The sequence below is a fragment of the Lithobates pipiens genome, unplaced genomic scaffold (assembly GCF_037356315.1).
Source record: "Lithobates pipiens isolate NorthernLeopardFrog02 unplaced genomic scaffold, aLitPip1_a1.2 Scaffold_1, whole genome shotgun sequence".
Lineage (NCBI taxonomy): Eukaryota > Metazoa > Chordata > Amphibia > Anura > Ranidae > Lithobates > Lithobates pipiens.
The window spans coordinates 175,854,898-175,878,345 of NW_027507685.1; the positions used below are offsets into that span (position 1 = coordinate 175,854,898).

Here is a 23,448-nt window from a genome sequence, read left to right on the forward strand (position 1 = left end):
TGGCTAATGCATATGCGCACTTGCATACTCGCATCCTCGTGCATTCTTGTGAACGCTTCTCCCTAAACTCTGCCTGTACAAGCCTTGGCTTGCCTCCTGACCACTGATTCTGGCTGCTCCATTTGCTACTGTTCCACTGATCAGTTTGTGACTTGGCTTGCAGCTTGACCGTGCTCCTGTCTGTGCCCATGTACCTGACCTGTCTTGCCAGTGTATGACCCAGCTTGCCTGACTCTGCTATTCCTCCTGCTGTGGCCAAGACCTACCTGTCCACCGACTGTGCCTACTACCCATTGTTTGCTCCCAGTATACGCCTCGCCTGCTATTGCCAGTACCAGCCTTCTTTGGCCTGCTGCTCACCAGCTGCCCCCCTGCATAACTGCTTCATTATAGACCTCTGGTGACTACCCTACCTGGCGTGGACACCTGCTCTGCTAACAAGACATACAGGCACTCATGTCACTCTGCACTGTTGTGCCTTCTGTTCACACTATTAGAGGCCCAGAGTCAGAGGTGTAAGAGAGGCCTTCCTCATCATATCAGGGAGTGAGTCATGGTTGTTAAGATGCCTGCAGCTGCCAGCTTCCTAACAACCAGCCAGAGTGGAAGCTGTCATTTAGCAGTGGTCTGCCACCAGAGGTTCCAACACAGCTGAACACCAATTTATTTTGACTTATTGCTGAGCCTCCAAACAACAACAAGTCACTCCAAACTTAGGTTTGCTCATCCCTATAAAGTATCATAAAATTCATACTTCATGGCCTCTGGCAGGGAAAACAATCAGGTCAATTAATTCAAATAATAGAGACTGTTTACTTTTGTACAGCAGAGACTGTTATTGTCTGATATTTTTAGTGAATAGATAATAATAAGCATTCTTATCATTCAAATAAGACAATATTAAATAATTCCGTGTAGCTGATCATATTAAAGACTATTTACCTGTTGAGCTTCCATTCTTCCAAAATCAACCCCTAAAAACAGCAAATACAGAAGGTCAGTATGTATCTTTGTACAATTTTAATACTACATTGTGCACACTTGTAAAAATAAAGCATTAAGGCAGGAAAGCCATTAAAGTACAATACTGCTATAAATACTATACATTTTCTTCTGGGCTCTCTATCATCTCTAGAAACTGATGTACCTTTTGCAATTAATGTTGATGTATGTTCAGTCAAGTTTGTCATGCTTGGTTTCGTGGGAATTCTTTTTTCATGTTCTAAATAATTTTTTGTGTAATTTCCTAAAGTCATTGTTGCAAATCCTGTAGCTGCTGCCACTAATGGTTCAGTAGGTTTTGCTATCTTTACAGTATGTAAGGATGATATGCTTTGTTTAGATTTTTCTGATGTCTGTCTTGTGGATATCAGTGTTTTTGTAGAAGCAGATGTTGAGTTCATTGAAGAAACATGTGAAGAAGTTGATATTGGTGTTGCCGTGGTGGATTCTGCAGAAGATAATGTTTCTGATGTCCCTTCTGTTGTTGGTGTTGTAGATTTTGAGACCATTGAAGAAACAACCATAGATGGTAAAATTGGTGTTGTTGTAGAAGTATTTTTTGGGTCCTTTGAAGAAACATATGTTGACATAAGTGATGCAAAAGAAGTAGATGTTGAGTCTGTTGATGAAACATGTGCAGACGTTAATATTGGTGTTGCTGTAGAATTAGATGTTACATCTGAAACATGTGTAGAAGCTATTGGTGTTGCTGTAGAGGTAGATGTTGATTCCATTGAAGAAACATACTTTGATATCAGTGTTGCCGTAGAAGCAGATGTTAAGACTGTTAATGATACAGGAGTAGATGTTGCTATCGATGTTGTTGTAAAATTAGATGTTGACTCTGGTGAAGAAACTGGAGTAGATGTTAATGTTGGTGTTGATGTATACGTAGGTATTAAATTTGTTGAAGAAACTGGCGTAGATGCCATTGGTGTTGCTGAAGAAGTAGATGGTTTCATTGAAGAAACATGTGTTGATATCAGTGTTGCTGTGGAAGTAGATGTTGGTTCTGTTGCTGAAACATGTGTAGATGTTGATATTGGTGTTGCTGTAGAGGGTGATGCTGATTCCATTGAAGAAACATATGGTGATGTTACTGTTGTTGTTAAAGTAGATTTTGAGTCTATTGAAGAAACATGTGTATATGTTGATGTTGATATATGTGTTGTAGTAGGAGATGCTGTGTCCATTGAAGAAACATGTGTTGATGTTAATATCTGTGTTGCTAAAGCAGATTCTGAAGATGATAATATGCTTTGAGTAGGATTTTCTGATGTCTCTGAGGTTGCTGATATTAATGTTATAGATGTTGAGTCCATTGAAGAAACATGTGTAGAAGCTGAAATCAGTGTTTCTGTAGAAGTAGACATTGGTTCTGTTAAAGAAGCATATGTTGGAATTGGTGTTGATGTGGAAGTGGATGTTGTTTCTGTTGAAGAAAAATCTGTTGATATCAATGTGGCTGTTGAAGTAGATGCTGAGACTGTTGTAGGAACATGTGTAGATGTTAACATTGGTATTGCTGTAGAAGTAGATGTTAAATCTGTATAAGGCACATGTGTAGGTAATATTGGTGTTGTTCCAGATGTAGATGTTGGTTCTGCTGAAATATATGTTGATATCAGTGTTGATGAAGAGGATGATGTTGGGTCTGTTGAAGAAACATGTGTAGATGTTAATGTTGAAGATGCTGTAGCAGTTGATGTTAAATCCATTGAAGAAGCATGTGTAGATAATATTGGTGCTGTTGCAGAAGTAGATGTTGCATCTGTTGAAGACATATATGTTGATATCGGTGTTGCTGTAGCAGTGGATGTTGGTTCCGCTGAAGAAACATATGTTGGAATTGGTGTTGATGTAGAAGTGAATGTTGTTTCTGTTGAAGAAAAATCTGTTGATATCAAGGTGGCTGTTGAAGTAGATGCTGAGACTGTTGTAGGAACATGTGTAGATGTTAATATCGGTATTGCTGTTGAAGTAGATGTTAAATCTGTATAAGGCACATGTGTATATAATATTGGTGCTGTTGCAGAAGTAGATATTGCATCTGTCAAAGACATATATGATGATATCGGTGTTGCTGTAGCAGTGGATGTTGGTTCCGCTGAAGAAAAATATGTTGATATCATTGCTGCTGTAGAAGTAGATATTGAGCCTTTTGAAGAAGCATGTGTAGATGTTAATACCAGTGTTGCTGTTGAAGTTGATGTTAAATCTGTATAGGAGTCATGTGTAGATGATATTGGTGTTGCTACTGCAGTAGATATTGGTTGGCTTGAAGAAACATATGTTAATAGCGGTGTTGCTAAAGTAGATTTTGCAGATAGTAACATGCTTTGTTTAGGTGTTTCTGATGTCTCTGAGGTTGCTGATATTGATGCAATAGTTGTTGACTCTATCGAAGAATCATGTGTAGAAGCGGAAATTAGTGTTGCTGTAGAAGTAGACATTGGTTCTGTTAAAGAATCATATGTTGGAATTGGTGTTGATGTAGAAGTGGATGTTGTTTCTGTTGAAGAAAAATCTGTTGATATCAATGTGGCTGTTGAAGTAGATGCTGAGACTGTTGTAGGAACATGTGTAGATGTTAACATCGGTATTGCTGTAGAAGTAGATGTTAAATATGTATAAGGCACATGTGTAGGTAATATTGGTGTTGTTCCAGAAGTAGATGTTGGTTCTGCTGAAACATATGTTGATATCAGTGTTGATGTAGAGGATGATGTTGAGTCTGTTAAAGAAACATGTGTAGATGTTAATATCGGTGTAGCTGTTAAAGTAGATGTTATATCTGTATAAGAGTCATGCGTAGATGATATTGGTGTTCCTGTAGAAGATATTGGTTCTTTTGAAGTAACATCTGTTAATATCAGTGTTGCTGTAGAAGAGGATGTTGAGTCTGTTGAGGTTGGTTCAGCTGAAGAAATAAAAGATGATATTTGATTTTTTTTAGAAGTAGATGTTGAATCTGTTGAAGGAACATGTGTAGAAGCTGAAATCAGTGTTGCTGTAGAAATAGATATTGGTTCTACTGAAGAAGTATATGTTGAATTTGGTGTTGCTGTAGCAGTGGATGTTGGTTCTGCTAAAGAAAAGTCTGTTGATATCACTGCTACTGTAGAAGTAGAAGTAAATATTGAGTCTGTTGAAGGAACATGTGTAGATAAAAACATTGGTGTTGCTGTTAAAGTAGATGTTATATCTGTATAAGAGTCATCTGTAGATGACATTGGTGTTCCTGCAGTAGATATTGGTTCTATTGAAGAAACATATGTTGAAATTGTTGTTGCTGTAGCAGAGGATATAGGTTCCACTGAAGAAAAGTCTGTTGATATCACTGCTGCTGTAGAAGTAGAAGTAGATATTGAGTCTGTTGAAAAAACATGTGTAGATGCTGAAAAAGTAGATATTGGTTCTATTGAAGAAACATATGTTGAAATTGGTGTTAGTGTAGAGATGGATGTTGGTTCTGCTGAAGAAGAAACTGTTGATATCAATATTGGTGTTGAAATAGATGTTGAATCTGTTGAAGAAACATGTGTAGAAGCTGAAATCAGTGTTGCTGTAGAAGTAGATATTGGTTCTACTGAAGAAGTATATGTTGAAATTGGTGTTGCTGTAGCAGTGGATGTTGGTTCAGCTGAAGAAAAATCTGTTGATATCACTGCTGCTGTAGAAGTAGAAGTAGATACTGAGTCTGTTGAAAAAACATGTGTAGATGCTGAAAAAGTAGATATTGGTTCTATTGAAGAAACATATGTTGAAATTGTTGTTGCTGTAGCAGAGGATATAGGTTCCACTGAAGAAAAGTCTGTTGATATCACTGCTGCTGTAGAAGTAGAAGTAGATATGAAGTCTGTTGAAAAAACATGTGAAGATGCTGAAAAAGTAGATATTGGTTCTATTGAAGAAACATATGTTGAAATTGGTGTTAGTGTAGAGATAGATGTTGGTTCTGCTGAAGAAGAAACTGTTGATATCAATATTGGTGTTGAAGTAGATTTTGAATCTGTTGAAGGAACATGTGTAGAAGCTGAAATCAGTGTTGCTGTAGAAGTAGATATTGGTTCTGCTGAAGAAGTATATGTTGAAATTGGTGTTGCTGTAGCAGTGGATGTTTGTTCAGCTGAAGAAAAATCTGTTGATATCACTGCTGCTGTAGAACTAGAAGTAGATATTGAGTCTGTTGAAGGAACATGTGTAGATGTTAATATCGGTGTTGCTGTTAAAGTAGATGTTATATCTGTATAAGAGTCATGCGTAGATGATATTGGTGTTCCTGTAGAAGATATTGGTTCTTTTGAAGTAACATCTGTTAATATCAGTGTTGCTGTAGAAGAGGATGTTGAGTCTGTTGAGGTTGGTTCAGTTGAAGAAATAAAAGATGATATTTGATTTTTTTTAGAAGTAGATGTTGAATCTGTTGAAGGAACATGTGTAGAAGCTGAAATCAGTGTTGCTGTAGAAGTAGATATTGGTTCTGCTGAAGAAGTATATGTTGAAATTGGTGTTGCTGCAGCAGTGGATGTTGGCTCAGCTGAAGAAAAATCTGTTGATATCACTGCTGCTGTAGAACTAGAAGTAGATATTGAGTCTGTTGAAGGAACATGTGTAGATGTTAATATTGGTGTTGCTGTTAAAGTAGATGTTATATCTGTATAAGAGTCATGCGTAGATGATATTGGTGTTCCTGTAGAAGATATTGGTTCTTTTGAAGTAACATCTGTTAATATCAGTGTTGCTGTAGAAGAGGATGTTGAGTCTGTTGAGGTTGGTTCAGTTGAAGAAATAAAAGATGATATTTGATTTTTTTTAGAAGTAGATGCTGAATCTGTTGAAGGAACATGTGTAGAAGCTGAAATCAGTGTTGCTGTAGAAGTAGATATTGGTTCTACTGAAGAAGTATATGTTGAATTTGGTGTTGCTGTAGCAGTGGATGTTGGTTCTGCTAAAGAAAAGTCTGTTGATATCAATGCTACTGTAGAAGTAGAAGTAAATATTGAGTCTGTTGAAGGAACATGTGTAGATGAAAACATCGGTGTTGCTGTTAAAGTAGATGTTATATCTGTATAAGAGTCATCTGTAGATGACATTGGTGTTCCTGCAGTAGATATTGGTTCTATTGAAGAAACATATGTTGAAATTGTTGTTGCTGTAGCAGAGGATATAGGTTCCACTGAAGAAATGTCTGTTGATATCACTGCTGCTGTAGAAGTAGAAGTAGATATTGAGTCTGTTGAAAAAACATGTGTAGATGCTGAAAAAGTAGATATTGGTTCTATTGAACAAACATATGTTGAAATTGGTGTTAGTGTAGAGATGGATGTTGGTTCTGCTGAAGAAGAAACTGTTGATATCAATATTGGTGTTGAAGTAGATGTTGAATCTGTTGAAGGAACATGTGTAGAAGCTGAAATCAGTGTTGCTGTAGAAGTAGATATTGGTTCTACTGAAGAAGTATATGTTGAAATTGGTGTTGCTGTAGCAGTGGATGTTGGTTCTGCTGAAGAAACATCTGTTGATATCACTGCTCCTGTAGAAGTAGAAGTAGATACTGAGTCTGTTGAAAAAACATGTGTAGATGCTGAAAAAGTAGATATTGGTTCTATTGAAGAAACATATGTTGAAATTGTTGTTGCTGTAGCAGAGGATATAGGTTCCACTGAAGAAAAGTCTGTTGATATCACTGCTGCTGTAGAAGTAGAAGTAGATATTAAGTCTGTTGAAAAAACATGTGAAGATGCTGAAAAAGTAGATATTGGTTCTATTGAAGAAACATATGTTGAAATTGGTGTTAGTGTAGAGATGGATGTTGGTTCTGCTGAAGAAGAAACTGTTGATATCAATATTGGTGTTGAAGTAGATTTTGAATCTGTTGAAGGAACATGTGTAGAAGCTGAAATCAGTGTTGCTGTAGAAGTAGATATTGGTTCTACTGAAGAAGTATATGTTGAAATTGGTGTTGCTGTAGCAGTGGATGTTGGTTCTGCTGAAGAAACATCTGTTGATATCACTGCTCCTGTAGAAGTAGAAGTAGATACTGAGTCTGTTGAAAAAACATGTGTAGATGCTGAAAAAGTAGATATTGGTTCTATTGAAGAAACATATGTTGAAATTGTTGTTGCTGTAGCAGAGGATATAGGTTCCACTGAAGAAAAGTCTGTTGATATCACTGCTGCTGTAGAAGTAGAAGTAGATATTAAGTCTGTTGAAAAAACATGTGAAGATGCTGAAAAAGTAGATATTGGTTCTATTGAAGAAACATATGTTGAAATTGGTGTTAGTGTAGAGATGGATGTTGGTTCTGCTGAAGAAGAAACTGTTGATATCAATATTGGTGTTGAAGTAGATTTTGAATCTGTTGAAGGAACATGTGTAGAAGCTGAAATCAGTGTTGCTGTAGAAGTAGATATTGGTTCTGCTGAAGAAGTATATGTTGAAATTGGTGTTGCTGTAGCAGTGGATGTTGGTTCAGCTGAAGAAAAATCTGTTGATATCACTGCTGCTGTAGAACTAGAAGTAGATATTGAGTCTGTTGAAGGAACATGTGTAGATGTTAATATCGGTGTTGCTGTTAAAGTAGATGTTATATCTGTATAAGAGTCATGCGTAGATGATATTGGTGTTCCTGTAGAAGATATTGGTTCTTTTGAAGTAACATCTGTTAATATCAGTGTTGCTGTAGAAGAGGATGTTGAGTCTGTTGAGGTTGGTTCAGTTGAAGAAATAAAAGATGATATTTGATTTTTTTTAGAAGTAGATGTTGAATCTGTTGAAGGAACATGTGTAGAAGCTGAAATCAGTGTTGCTGTAGAAGTAGATATTGGTTCTACTGAAGAAGTATATGTTGAATTTGGTATTGCTGTAGCAGTAGATGTTGGTTCTGCTAAAGAAAAGTCTGTTGATATCACTGCTACTGTAGAAGTAGAAGTAAATATTAAGTCTGTTGAAGGAACATGTGTAGATGAAAACATCGGTGTTGCTGTTAAAGTAGATGTTATATCTGTATAAGAGTCATCTGTAGATGACATTGGTGTTCCTGCAGTAGATATTGGTTCTATTGAAGAAACATATGTTGAAATTGTTGTTGCTGTAGCAGAGGATATAGGTTCCACTGAAGAAAAGTCTGTTGATATCACTGCTGCTGTAGAAGTAGATATTGAGTCTGTTGTAAAAACATGTGTAGATGCTGAAAAAGTAGATATTGGTTCTATTGAAGAAACATATGTTGAAATTGGTGTTAGTGTAGAGATGGATGTTGGTTCTGCTGAAGAAGAAACTGTTGATATCAATATTGGTGTTGAAGTAGATGTTGAATCTGTTGAAGGAACATGTGTAGAAGCTGAAATCAGTGTTGCTGTAGAAGTAGATATTGGTTCTGCTGAAGAAGTATATGTTGAAATTGGTGTTGCTGCAGCAGTGGATGTTGGTTCAGCTGAAGAAAAATCTGTTGATATCACTGCTGCTGTAGAACTAGAAGTAGATATTGAGTCTGTTGAAGGAACATGTGTAGATGTTAGTATCGGTGTTGCTGTTAAAGTAGATGTTATATCTGTATAAGAGTCATGCGTAGATGATATTGGTGTTCCTGTAGAAGATATTGGTTCTTTTGAAGTAACATCTGTTAATATCAGTGTTGCTGTAGAAGAGGATGTTGAGTCTGTTGAGGTTGGTTCAGTTGAAGAAATAAAAGATGATATTTGATTTTTTTTAGAAGTAGATGTTGAATCTGTTGAAGGAACATGTGTAGAAGCTGAAATCAGTGTTGCTGTAGAAGTAGATATTGGTTCTACTGAAGAAGTATATGTTGAATTTGGTGTTGCTGTAGCAGTGGATGTTGGTTCTGCTAAAGAAAAGTCTGTTGATATCAATGCTACTGTAGAAGTAGAAGTAAATATTGAGTCTGTTGAAGGAACATGTGTAGATGAAAACATCGGTGTTGCTGTTAAAGTAGATGTTATATTTGTATAAGAGTCATCTGTAGATGACATTGGTGTTCCTGCAGTAGATATTGGTTCTATTGAAGAAACATATGTTGAAATTGTTGTTGCTGTAGCAGAGGATATAGGTTCCACTGAAGAAAAGTCTGTTGATATCACTGCTGCTGTAGAAGTAGAAGTAGATATTGAGTCTGTTGAAAAAACATGTGTAGATGCTGAAAAAGTAGATATTGGTTCTATTGAAGAAACATATGTTGAAATTGGTGTTAGTGTAGAGATGGATGTTGGTTCTGCTGAAGAAGAAACTGTTGATATCAATATTGGTGTTGAAGTAGATGTTGAATCTGTTGAAGGAACATGTGTAGAAGCTGAAATCAGTGTTGCTGTAGAAGTAGATATTGGTTCTACTGAAGAAGTATATGTTGAAATTGGTGTTGCTGTAGCAGTGGATGTTGGTTCTGCTGAAGAAACATCTGTTGATATCACTGCTCCTGTAGAAGTAGAAGTAGATACTGAGTCTTTTGAAAAAACATGTGTAGATGCTGAAAAAGTAGATATTGGTTCTATTGAAGAAACATATGTTGAAATTGTTGTTGCTGTAGCAGTGGATGTTGGTTCCACTGAAGAAAAGTCTGTTGATATCACTGCTGCTGTAGAAGTAGAAGTAGATATTAAGTCTGTTGAAAAAACATGTGAAGATGCTGAAAAAGTAGATATTGGTTCTATTGAAGAAACATATGTTGAAATTGGTGTTAGTGTAGAGATGGATGTTGGTTCTGCTGAAGAAGAAACTGTTGATATCAATATTGGTGTTGAAGTAGATTTTGAATCTGTTGAAGGAACATGTGTAGAAGCTGAAATCAGTGTTGCTGTAGAAGTAGATATTGGTTCTGCTGAAGAAGTATATGTTGAAATTGGTGTTGCTGTAGCAGTGGATGTTGGTTCAGCTGAAGAAAAATCTGTTGATATCACTGCTGCTGTAGAACTAGAAGTAGATATTGAGTCTGTTGAAGGAACATGTGTAGATGTTAATATCGGTGTTGCTGTTAAAGTAGATGTTATATCTGTATAAGAGTCATGCGTAGATGATATTGGTGTTCCTGTAGAAGATATTGGTTCTTTTGAAGTAACATCTGTTAATATCAGTGTTGCTGTAGAAGAGGATGTTGAGTCTGTTGAGGTTGGTTCAGTTGAAGAAATAAAAGATGATATTTGATTTTTTTTAGAAGTAGATGTTGAATCTGTTGAAGGAACATGTGTAGAAGCTGAAATCAGTATTGCTGTAGAAGTAGATATTGGTTCTACTGAAGAAGTATATGTTGAATTTGGTGTTGCTGTAGCAGTGGATGTTGGTTCTGCTAAAGAAAAGTCTGTTGATATCACTGCTACTGTAGAAGTAGAAGTAAATATTAAGTCTGTTGAAGGAACATGTGTAGATGAAAACATCGGTGTTGCTGTTAAAGTAGATGTTATATCTGTATAAGAGTCATCTGTAGATGACATTGGTGTTCCTGCAGTAGATATTGGTTCTATTGAAGAAACATATGTTGAAATTGTTGTTGCTGTAGCAGAGGATATAGGTTCCACTGAAGAAAAGTCTGTTGATATCACTGCTGCTGTAGAAGTAGAAGTAGATATTGAGTCTGTTGAAAAAACATGTGTAGATGCTGAAAAAGTAGATATTGGTTCAATTGAAGAAACATATGTTGAAATTGGTGTTAGTGTAGAGATGGATGTTGGTTCTGCTGAAGAAGAAACTGTTGATATCAATATTGGTGTTGAAGTAGATGTTGAATCTGTTGAAGGAACATGTGTAGAAGCTGAAATCAGTGTTGCTGTAGAAGTAGATATTGGTTCTACTGAAGAAGTATATGTTGAAATTGGTGTTGCTGTAGCAGTGGATGTTGGTTCTGCTGAAGAAACATCTGTTGATATCACTGCTCCTGTAGAAGTAGAAGTAGATACTGAGTCTGTTGAAAAAACATGTGTAGATGCTGAAAAAGTAGATATTGGTTCTATTGAAGAAACATATGTTGAAATTGTTGTTGCTGTAGCAGTGGATGTTGGTTCCACTGAAGAAAAGTCTGTTGATATCACTGCTGCTGTAGAAGTAGAAGTAGATATTAAGTCTGTTGAAAAAACATGTGAAGATGCTGAAAAAGTAGATATTGGTTCTATTGAAGAAACATATGTTGAAATTGGTGTTAGTGTAGAGATGGATGTTGGTTCTGCTGAAGAAGAAACTGTTGATATCAATATTGGTGTTGAAGTAGATTTTGAATCTGTTGAAGGAACATGTGTAGAAGCTGAAATCAGTGTTGCTGTAGAAGTAGATATTGGTTCTGCTGAAGAAGTATATGTTGAAATTGGTGTTGCTGTAGCAGTGGATGTTGGTTCAGCTGAAGAAAAATCTGTTGATATCACTGCTGCTGTAGAACTAGAAGTAGATATTGAGTCTGTTGAAGGAACATGTGTAGATGTTAATATCGGTGTTGCTGTTAAAGTAGATGTTATATCTGTATAAGAGTCATGCGTAGATGATATTGGTGTTCCTGTAGAAGATATTGGTTCTTTTGAAGTAACATCTGTTAATATCAGTGTTGCTGTAGAAGAGGATGTTGAGTCTGTTGAGGTTGGTTCAGTTGAAGAAATAAAAGATGATATTTGATTTTTTTTAGAAGTAGATGTTGAATCTGTTGAAGGAACATGTGTAGAAGCTGAAATCAGTGTTGCTGTAGAAGTAGATATTGGTTCTACTGAAGAAGTATATGTTGAATTTGGTGTTGCTGTAGCAGTGGATGTTGGTTCTGCTAAAGAAAAGTCTGTTGATATCACTGCTACTGTAGAAGTAGAAGTAAATATTAAGTCTGTTGAAGGAACATGTGTAGATGAAAACATCGGTGTTGCTGTTAAAGTAGATGTTATATCTGTATAAGAGTCATCTGTAGATGACATTGGTGTTCCTGCAGTAGATATTGGTTCTATTGAAGAAACATATGTTGAAATTGTTGTTGCTGTAGCAGAGGATATAGGTTCCACTGAAGAAAAGTCTGTTGATATCACTGCTGCTGTAGAAGTAGATATTGAGTCTGTTGTAAAAACATGTGTAGATGCTGAAAAAGTAGATATTGGTTCTATTGAAGAAACATATGTTGAAATTGGTGTTAGTGTAGAGATGGATGTTGGTTCTGCTGAAGAAGAAACTGTTGATATCAATATTGGTGTTGAAGTAGATGTTGAATCTGTTGAAGGAACATGTGTAGAAGCTGAAATCAGTGTTGCTGTAGAAGTAGATATTGGTTCTACTGAAGAAGTATATGTTGAAATTGGTGTTGCTGTAGTAGTGAATGTTGGTTCAGCTGAAGAAAAATCTGTTGATATCACTGCTGCTGTAGAACTAGAAGTAGATATTGAGTCTGTTGAAGGAACATGTGTAGATGTTAATATCGATGTTGCTGTTAAAGTAGATGTTATATCTGTATAAGAGTCATGCGTAGATGATATTGGTGTTCCTGTAGAAGATATTGGTTCTTTTGAAGTAACATCTGTTAATATCAGTGTTGCTGTAGAAGAGGATGTTGAGTCTGTTGAGGTTGGTTCAGTTGAAGAAATAAAAGATGATATTTGATTTTTTTTAGAAGTAGATGTTGAATCTGTTGAAGGAACATGTGTAGAAGCTGAAATCAGTGTTGCTGTAGAAGTAGATATTGGTTCTACTGAAGAAGTATATGTTGAATTTGGTGTTGCTGTAGCAGTGGATGTTGGTTCTGCTAAAGAAAAGTCTGTTGATATCACTGCTACTGTAGAAGTAGAAGTAGATATTGAGTCTGTTGAAGGAACATGTGTAGATGATAACATCGGTGTTGCTGTTAAAGTAGATGTTATATCTGTATAAGAGTCATCTATAGATGACATTGGTGTTCCTGCAGTAGATATTGGTTCTTTTGAAGTAACATCCATTAACATCAGTTTTTCTGTAGAAGAGGATGTTAAGCCTGTTGAAAGATCATGTGCAGATGTTGTTATCGGGTTTGCTGTTTCAAATATCTCTCCTGTTGACATTTGAGTCGTAGATTTTGAGTCCATGATAGATACAGGTGTAGAAGTTAAAATTGGTGTTTCATTAGAAGGTTCTATTGAAGAAACAGATGCTGATATTGGTATTGTTTTAGCAGTAGAATTTAAGTCTATTGATGAAACAAATGTTGATATTGGTGTTGTTGTAGAAGCAGATGTTAAATCTGTTGAAGAAACAAGCATAGTAGTTGCTATAGGTGTTGCTGTAGAATTAGAGGTTGGTTCAGTTGAAGAAATAAAAGATGATATTTGATTTTTTGTAGAAGTAGATGTTGAATCTGTTGAAGAAACCTGTATTGAAGATAATATTGGTGATGCTAAAGTAGATTCTGCAGATGGTAAAATGCTTTGTTTAAGCGTTTCTGATGTTTCTGATATTGGTGTTATAGATGTTGAGTCTATTGAAAAAACATGTGTAGATTCTGAAATCGTTGGTGCTGTAAGAGTAGATATTGGTTCTATTGAAGAAACATATGTTGAAATTGATGTTACTGTAGAGATGGATGTTGGTTTTGCTGAAGAAAAAACTGTTGGTATCATTACTGGTGTTGAAGCAGATGTTGAATCTGTTGAAGGAACATGTGGTGTTGTTTTAGCAGTAGATGTTAAATCCATTGATGAAACAAATGTTGAAATCGGTGTTGTTTTAGAAGCAGATTTTGGTTCTATCGAAGAAGCATATGTTGGAATTGTTGTTGCTGTAGCAGTGGATTTTGGTTCTGCTGAAGAAAAATCTGTTGCTATCACTGCTCCTGTAGAAGTAGAAGTAGATACTGAGTTTGTTGAAAAAACATTTGTAGATGCTGAAAAAGTAGATATTGGTTCTATTGAAGAAACATATGTTGAAATTGGTGTTAGTGTAGAGATGGATGTTGGGTCTGCTGCAGAAGAAACTGTTGATATCAATATTGGTGTTGAAGTAGATGTTGAATCTGTTGAAGGAACATATGTAGAAGCTGAAATCAGTGTTGCTGTAGAAGTAGATATTGGTTCAGCTGAAGAAAAATCTGTTGATATCACTGCTGCTGTAGAACTAGAAGTAGATATTGAGTCTGTTGAAGGAACATGTGTAGATGTTAATATCGATGTTGCTGTTAAAGTAGATGTTATATCTGTATAAGAGTCATGCGTAGATGATATTGGTGTTCCTGTAGAAGATATTGGTTCTTTTGAAGTAACATCTGTTAATATCAGTGTTGCTGTAGAAGAGGATGTTGAGTCTGTTGAGGTTGGTTCAGTTGAAGAAATAAAAGATGATATTTGATTTTTTTTAGAAGTAGATGTTGAATCTGTTGAAGGAACATGTGTAGAAGCTGAAATCAGTGTTGCTGTAGAAGTAGATATTGGTTCTACTGAAGAAGTATATGTTGAATTTGGTGTTGCTGTAGCAGTGGATGTTGGTTCTGCTAAAGAAAAGTCTGTTGATATCACTGCTACTGTAGAAGTAGAAGTAGATATTGAGTCTGTTGAAGGAACATGTGTAGATGATAACATCGGTGTTGCTGTTAAAGTAGATGTTATATCTGTATAAGAGTCATCTATAGATGACATTGGTGTTCCTGCAGTAGATATTGGTTCTTTTGAAGTAACATCCATTAACATCAGTTTTTCTGTAGAAGAGGATGTTAAGCCTGTTGAAAGATCATGTGCAGATGTTGTTATCGGGTTTGCTGTTTCAAATATCTCTCCTGTTGACATTTGAGTCGTAGATTTTGAGTCCATGATAGATACAGGTGTAGAAGTTAAAATTGGTGTTTCATTAGAAGGTTCTATTGAAGAAACAGATGCTGATATTGGTATTGTTTTAGCAGTAGAATTTAAGTCTATTGATGAAACAAATGTTGATATTGGTGTTGTTGTAGAAGCAGATGTTAAATCTGTTGAAGAAACAAGCATAGTAGTTGCTATAGGTGTTGCTGTAGAATTAGAGGTTGGTTCAGTTGAAGAAATAAAAGATGATATTTGATTTTTTGTAGAAGTAGATGTTGAATCTGTTGAAGAAACCTGTATTGAAGATAATATTGGTGATGCTAAAGTAGATTCTGCAGATGGTAAAATGCTTTGTTTAAGCGTTTCTGATGTTTCTGATATTGGTGTTATAGATGTTGAGTCTATTGAAAAAACATGTGTAGATTCTGAAATCGTTGGTGCTGTAAGAGTAGATATTGGTTCTATTGAAGAAACATATGTTGAAATTGATGTTACTGTAGAGATGGATGTTGGTTTTGCTGAAGAAAAAACTGTTGGTATCATTACTGGTGTTGAAGCAGATGTTGAATCTGTTGAAGGAACATGTGGTGTTGTTTTAGCAGTAGATGTTAAATCCATTGATGAAACAAATGTTGAAATCGGTGTTGTTTTAGAAGCAGATTTTGGTTCTATCGAAGAAGCATATGTTGGAATTGTTGTTGCTGTAGCAGTGGATTTTGGTTCTGCTGAAGAAAAATCTGTTGCTATCACTGCTCCTGTAGAAGTAGAAGTAGATACTGAGTTTGTTGAAAAAACATTTGTAGATGCTGAAAAAGTAGATATTGGTTCTATTGAAGAAACATATGTTGAAATTGGTGTTAGTGTAGAGATGGATGTTGGGTCTGCTGCAGAAGAAACTGTTGATATCAATATTGGTGTTGAAGTAGATGTTGAATCTGTTGAAGGAACATATGTAGAAGCTGAAATCAGTGTTGCTGTAGAAGTAGATATTGGTTCAGCTGAAGAAAAATCTGTTGATATCACTGCTGCTGTAGAACTAGAAGTAGATATTGAGTCTGTTGAAGGAACATGTGTAGATGTTAATATCGGTGTAGCTGTTAAAGTAGATGTTATGTCTGTATAAGAGTCATAAGTAGATGATATTGGTGTTCCTGCAGAAGATATTGGTTCTTTTGAAGTTACATCTGTTAATATCAGTGTTGCTGTAGAAGAGGATGTTAAGTCTGTTGAAGGATCATGTGCAAATGTTGTTATCGGGTTTGCTGTTTCAGATATCTCTCTAGTTGATATTTGAGTTTTAGAATTTGAGTCCATGATAGGTACACGTGTAGAATTTAAAATTGGTGTAACAGTAAAAATAGATATTGGTTCTATTGAAGAAACAGATGTTGATATTGGTGTTGTTTTAGCAGTAGATGTTAAGTCTATTGATGAAACAAATGTTGATATTGGTGTTGTTTTAGAAGCAGATGTTGGTTCTATTGAAGAAGCATATGTTAAAATTGTTGTTGCTGTAGCAGTGGATGTTGGTTCCGCTGGAGAAAAATCTGTTGATATCATTGCTGCTGTAGAAGTAGAAGTAAATATTGAGTCTGTTGAAGGAACATGTGTAGATGAAAACATCGGTGTTGCTGTTAAAGTAGATGTTATATCTGTATAAGAGTCATCTGTAGATGACATTGGTGTTCCTGCAGTAGATATTGGTTCTATTGAAGAAACATATGTTGAAATTGTTGTTGCTGTAGCAGAGGATATAGGTTCCACTGAAGAAAAGTCTGTTGATATCACTGCTGCTGTAGAAGTAGAAGTAGATATTGAGTCTGTTGAAAAAACATGTGTAGATGCTGAAAAAGTAGATATTGGTTCTATTGAAGAAACATATGTTGAAATTGGTGTTAGTGTAGAGATGGATGTTGGTTCTGCTGAAGAAGAAACTGTTGATATCAATACTGGTGTTGAAGTAGATGTTGAATCTGTTGAAGGAACATGTGTAGAAGCTGAAATCAGTGTTGTTGTAGAAGTAGATATTGGTTCTACTGAAGAAGTATATGTTGAAATTGGTGTTGCTGTAGCAGTGGATGTTGGTTCTGCTGAAGAAACATCTGTTGATATCACTGCTCCTGTAGAAGTAGAAGTAGATACTGAGTCTGTTGAAAACACGTGTGTAGATGCTGAAATCGGTGCTGCTGTAGAAGTAGATATTGGTTCTATTGAAGAAGCATATGTTGAATTTGGTGTTGAGGTAGCAGTGGATGTTGGTTCCGCTGAAGAAAAATCTGTTGATATCACTGCTGCTGTAGAACTAGAAGTAGATATTGAGTCTGTTGAAGGAACATGTGTTAAAATTGGTGTTATTGTAGAGATGGATGTTGGTTTTGCTGACGAAATAACTGTTGGTATCATTACTGGTGTTGAAGCAGATGTTGAATCTGTTGAAGGAACATGTGGTGTTGTTTTAGCAGTAGATGTTAAGTCCAGTGATGAAACAAATGTTGATATTGGTGTTGTTGTAGAAGTAGATGTTGGTTCTATTGAAGAAGCATATGTTGAAATTGTTGTTGCTGTAGCAGTGGATGTTGGTTCTGCTGAAGAAAAATCTGTTGCTATCACTGCTCCTGTAGAAGTAGGAGTAGACATTGAGTCTGTTGAAAAAACAAGTGTAGATGCTGAAATCGGTGTTGCTGTAAAAGTAGATTTTGGTTCTATTAAAGAAACATATGTTGAAATTGGTGTTACTGTAGAGGTGGATGTTGGTTCTGCTGAAGAAAAAATTGTTGATATTAATATTGGTGTTGAAGTAGATGTTGAATCTGTTGAAGGAACATGTGTAGAAGCTGAAATCTGTGTTGCTGTAGAAGTAGATATTGGTTCTATGGAAGAAGCATATTTTGAAATTGGTGTTGCTGTAGCAGTGGATATAGGTTCCACTGAAGAAAAGTCTGTTGATATCATTGCTGTTGTAGAAGTAGAAGTAGATATTGAGTCTGTTGAAGGAACATGTGTAGATGTTAATACTGGTGTTGCTGTTAAAGTAGATGTTATAACTGTATAAGAGCCATGCGTAGATGATATTGGTGTTGCTGAAGTAGATATTGGTTCTTTTATAGTAACCGCCGTTATTATCGGTGTTGCTGTAGAAGAGGATGTTAAGTCTGTTGAAGGATCATGTGCAGATATTGTTATCGGGTTTGCTGTTTCAGATATCTCTCCTGTTGATATTTGAGTTGTAGATTTTGAGTCCATGATAGGTACACCTGTAGAAGTAAAAATTGGTGTTACAGTAGAAATAGATATTGGTTCTATTGAAGAAACAGATGTTGATATTGATATTGTTTTAGCAGTAGATTTTAAGTCCATTGATGAAACAAATGTTGATATTGGTGCTGTTGTAGAAGCAGATGTTAAATCTGTTGAAGAAACAAGAATAGTAGTTGCTATAGGTGTTTCTATAAAATCAGAGGCTGGTTCAGTAGAAGAAATAAAAGATATTAGATTTTTTGTAGATGTTGAATCTGTTGAAGAAACATGTGTTGAAGATAATATTGGTTTTGCTAAAGTAGATTCTGCAGATGGTAAAATGCTTTGTTTATTTGTTTCTGATGTTTCCAATGTTGCTGATATTGGTGTTATAGATGCTGAGTCTATTGAAAAAACATGTGTAGATGCTGAAATCGGTGTTGCTGTAAAAGTAGATTTTGGATCTATTGAAGTAACATATGTTGAAATTGGTGTTAGTGTAGAGATGGATGTCGGTTCTGCTGAAGAAAAAACTGTTGATATCAATATTGGTGTTGAAGTAGATGTTGAATCTGTTGAAGGAACATGTGTAGAAGCTGAAATCAGTGTTGCTGTAGAAGTAGATATTGGTTCTGTTAAAGAAGCATATTTTGAAATTGGTGTTGCTGTAGCAGTGGATGTTGGTTCAGCTGAAGAAAAATCTGTTGATATCACTGCTGCAGTAGAAGTAGATATTGAGTCTGTTGAAAGAACATGTGTAGATGTCAATACCAGTGTAGCTGTTAAAGTAGATGTTATATCTGTATAGGAGTCATACGTAGATGATATCGGTATTGCTGCAGTAGATATTGGTTCTATTGAAGTAAAATCTGTTAATATCAGTGTTGCTGTAGAAGAGGATGTTAAGTCTGTTGAAGGATCATGTGCAGATGTTGTTATCGGGTTTGCTGTTTCAGTTATCTCTCCTGTTGATATTTGAGTTGTAGATTTTGAGTCCATGTTAGGTACAGGTGTAAAAGTTAAAATTGGTGTTACAGTAGAAATAGATATCCATTCTATTGAAGAAGCGGATGTTGATATTGGTGTTGTTTTATCAGTAGATGTTACGTCCATTGATGAAACAAATGTTGATATTGGTGTTTTCGTAGAAGCAGATATTAAATCTGTTGAAGAAACAAGCATAGTATTTACTATAGGTGTTGCTGTAGAATTAGAGGTTGGTTCAGTTGAAGAAATAAAAGCTGATATTTGTTTTTTTGTAGAAGTAGATGTTGAGTCTGTTGAAGAAACCTGTGTTGAAGATAATATTGGTGTTCCTAAAGTAGATTTTGCAGATGGTAAAATGCTTTGTTTAGGTGTTTCTGATGTCTCTGATGTTGCTGATATTGGTGTTGTAGATGTTGAGTCCATTGAAGAAACATGTGTAGATTCTGAAATCTGTGTTGCTTTAGAAGTAGGTATTGATTCTTTTGAAGAAACATATGATGAAATTGGTGTTACTGAAGAGATTTGTGTTGGTTCTGCTGAAGAAAAAACTGTTGATATCAATGTTTCTGTGGAAGTAGATGTTGGTGATGTTGATGAATCATGTGTAGATGTTGATATCAGTGTTGCTGTAGAAGTAGATGTTGAATCCTTTGAAGAAACATGTGTAGATGATATTGGTGTTGTTCCAGAAATAGTTGTTGGTTCTGTTAAAACATATGTTGATATCGGTGTTGATGTAGAGGATGATGTTGAGTCTGTTGAAGAAAGATGTGCAGATAATAATATCGATGATGCTGTGGCAGTAGATGTTAAATCCATTGAAGAGACATGTGTAGATGTTAATATTGGTGTTGTTATAGAAGTAGATTTTGAATCCATTGAAGAAACAAATATAGATAAAATTGGTGTTCCTGTAAAAGTAGAGGTTGGTTCGGTTGGTGAAACATGTGTTGAATTTGGTTTTGCTGAAAAAGGTGTTGGAAAAACATGATCACTCGTTCTCATTGGTTTAGAAGTTGATGTAGATATCAGTGTTGTTGCAGAGGCATGTGTAGATGTCAATACTTGTGTAGCTGTAGAAGCAGGCAAAGTTGTTGGTAATGATGTTGAAGAAGCATGTGTGCTTGTTCTTACCGGTATAGAAGTAGATGTAGATTCTGATGTTGCAGTAGCATATGTCAAAGTCCATACCGGTGTAGCTATAGAAGTAGATGTTGGCATTGGTTTTGTAGTATCATTAGAATTAGTTGTGTGAGCTTTGATATCTCTTACTGTGGATACAGCATTTATAGAGGCAGTTTTAGGTTTTCCAGGGCTGCCATGTGCACTGGAAGCTAAATGAATAGAATTTAAACCTGGAACTATAGGAGGCTGTACATTTGTTGATGGATTTTGCTTATTTCCATGTAAAAGTTTGGCAGATCTCTGTAGTCTCTTTCCTTTTCTATTAGTTTCATCATTTGTCCGTGAAGAAGAGGAAGTAGATGAGGAAGATATATTTTGAAGCTGAACATTTGAATTTATAGATGTGCTATGTGTTCCTTTGGGTCCTGTTAGTGTGAAGACAGAAGGTTTGTTTCTTGCTGATGTATTAAGCACAGTTTCCCATGAAGGTGTTATTGTTACTTCGACTGTAATATAAAAACAAATGAGTCTGGTTTACTGAGGAAAATAATTTTCAGTGAAAAAATATAGTTATGCCCAGTACACACGGTCGGACATTCCAACCACAAAATCCGTTGGATTTTTTCCAACGGATTTTGGCTGAAATTTGTGTTGCATACACACGGTTGGACAAAGTTGTCGGAAATGTCCGTTCAAAACGCAGTGATGTTCATTGCGTACGACGGGACTACATAGAGGCTAGTAGCCAATAGCTTTGGTCTCGTAATTTAATCTGAGCATGCGTGGCACTTTGTCAGTCGGAATTCTCTACTAACGATCAGAAAAAGTCCCATCGGATTTTGTTGTCGGAAAATTTTAGCTCCAGCTCTAAAACTTTTTCCGTCAGGATTTCCAATGGAAAAAGTCCGATAGAGCTCACACGCAGTCGGATTTTCCGACAACATAATCCGATCGGACCTTTTCCGTTGGAATTTCCGACCATCTGTACAGGGCATTATTGGATAAGTCAGTAAAACAAACAGTGCTGTTTTAAAGAATAGTCTAGCGAAAACTTTTATATTTTTGTTTTAGATCGAGTGAGGAAGAACTGGTATATCTTTCACTTTTTTTTTCTATCTTGAGCTTCATTACAAAGATTTCCTTTCCCCTACTATCATGAAGACAAGGGTTTCACCAAGCAGGTAATAGAGACACGGGGTTCTAGCTCTCTCCTATTTTATAAATATATAAATATTTCTGTTTGCATTGCTGTTGCAGCTTGTCACCATGACGGTAAGGGAGGAGAGCCCCAGATAACAGTAAAAACCTGAGAGTAGTTCTAATCCAAACACATTTTACATAAAGGCTAAAACAAAAAGTGGGAGGACATACACCTTTGTTCATTAAAGTCAAATTTAGATTTTAGGTAAGAAAAGGAAAATAGATATGGCGCTATACCTTATTAAACTCACTAAATATGGATATCATAAAAATGTACAAATTTTCCAGCTTGCTGGCTAATAATTTTAAAATCCCGAATAAAACTAGATGAACTAAGTAATAAAATCAATAAATGATATAGTGCTAAAAATCAATTAATATTAAGTAGTGAATACAAAGTGAATATAAATTTTCCAGCGCGCTGGTTAATAAATTGAAATAAGGATATAAAATCCACAATAAATTAAATAGCTAAGATAAATGAATAAATAATTAGTACTATGTTACTAAAATACCATGAATCAATCAATATTCAATAGTGAAATACAAAAAATACTCAAAATGCCTGTGACTGTGATTATGGCGCGACCAAGTGACTTGGTTTACAAAATCAAGGAAATGGCCATAAAGGGGAACGACAAAAACCAATTATTCAAAATTATACAGGCGTGAATACAAGTGAAATAGTGGGTGCAACAAATATATATAACACACTGTGTGACATTTCAGTACATGCCAAAGTTAGCAAAATTAAAAATAAAATAAAAATAGAAAAAATAAAAATAAAAATAAGGATAAGATTAAGTCCAGAAAGTGAAAAAATCTTGCGATGAAATCTATGTGAAGATGGTGAATGAAATCAAAACTAATCAGATGTGAAAGTCCAATTGAATAAGGATTAAAAAATTAAAAAATTAAAGATGAAAATTTGATGGTGAAAAAAGTCTTCTGTGTGTAGGGGAGGAGTGGAGGGAGTGACTTTGCTATCCGTTCGCAGTGAACGTTTATGAATTTTGCTCTCACCAGAGATATAACCCCGTCCGGGGTGGATCAGCCTCCACAGTATAAGCCACTGTGTCGCTTCTTGGGCTGTCTCTGCTGTGATGCTGGGGAGATCCCTCGTTCCTCCGTGGGGATGTTGTACCTCGTTTTACATGTGATAGAAAAGAGGACTTTCCATGGTGTAGTATGTTTGAAACTCAGTTTATTTGAAACAACCTTAAAAGTACTCACATTTAGTACGATAAAACACGTATTGTATTGTTATAAAGCGTTCGGAACATCCGCTCGGCTACCACGCCGTTTGCACTGGAGGTGTACGTATCTGGCCACGCCCTACGCATTTCGTCATACAGACGTCATCTGGAGCGGCCATCTTCATACACCTTTCCACTTATATAGGGTGTAGTTACCAATCACGCATGCGCGGGACCTAACCGCCATGTTTGCTAAGGGAATTTAGATTTTAGATTTTAGTTCACTGTAGCCAGTTCATTAAACGATAAAGATTTTGGTTTATATGGACTACTGGGTACTGAATAGACATTATTTCATGTGTGAGTGTGTTGTATTTTGTATTTAGGCAGCAAAAAAAATAAAAAAAAATAATCCCTTCTACTTAATACCTTTGCTTTGTTCTCAATATAGTAATAGAAATGTGTTAGTAAAATCTAGAGAGAAAACAGTAAAATCAAAACGAAACTGAAAGAATTGGCAAATGTGGTATAAACAAAGCAACCTATACAATGGAGTATTCATTGTTACGGATGAGGTTCGGGTTCAGACAGGTGTAGGATTTGGTCCAAACTTTGGCTGTTCAGCATTTGGTGAAGGGATGAACTAAATGGGATGCTTGCCCAACCAACCTCTGGCTGCAGCAGGAAGTCATACCATTTAGCAATGGTATTGGTGGTATTACTACTACTACTAAATCAGGGCTCCTGGTGAAGACTCCCAACCAGCAGCTGAATGTACTCTAAGGCCGCGTACACACGAGAGGATTGTCCGTCCAACTAAGTCCGTCAGACAATCCGACAGACAGTCCGTCCTACTTTTGAATGAACGGACTTGACCACACACGATGAACAGACAGTCCACTGAAAGCTTGCGCGATGACGTGTACAGCACGTACGACGGGACTAGAAATACGACGTCCAATACACTGCAA

At 35.9% G+C, this 23,448-nt stretch overlaps 1 protein-coding gene across 1 annotated transcript in view; it reads right to left on the minus strand.

Moving 5' to 3' along the window:
* The window catches only part of LOC143979627 (uncharacterized), a 61,738-nt gene that overhangs the window by 21,204 nt on the left and 17,086 nt on the right, over positions 1-23,448 (minus strand). Inside the window, exons 2-3 of the mRNA XM_077478947.1 lie at positions 1,148-20,587; positions 943-974 (exon numbers count right to left, since the gene is read on the minus strand). Coding sequence (XP_077335073.1) covers positions 943-974; positions 1,148-20,587 — 19,472 coding nt within the window. The remainder of the gene's footprint in view (positions 1-942; positions 975-1,147; positions 20,588-23,448) is intronic.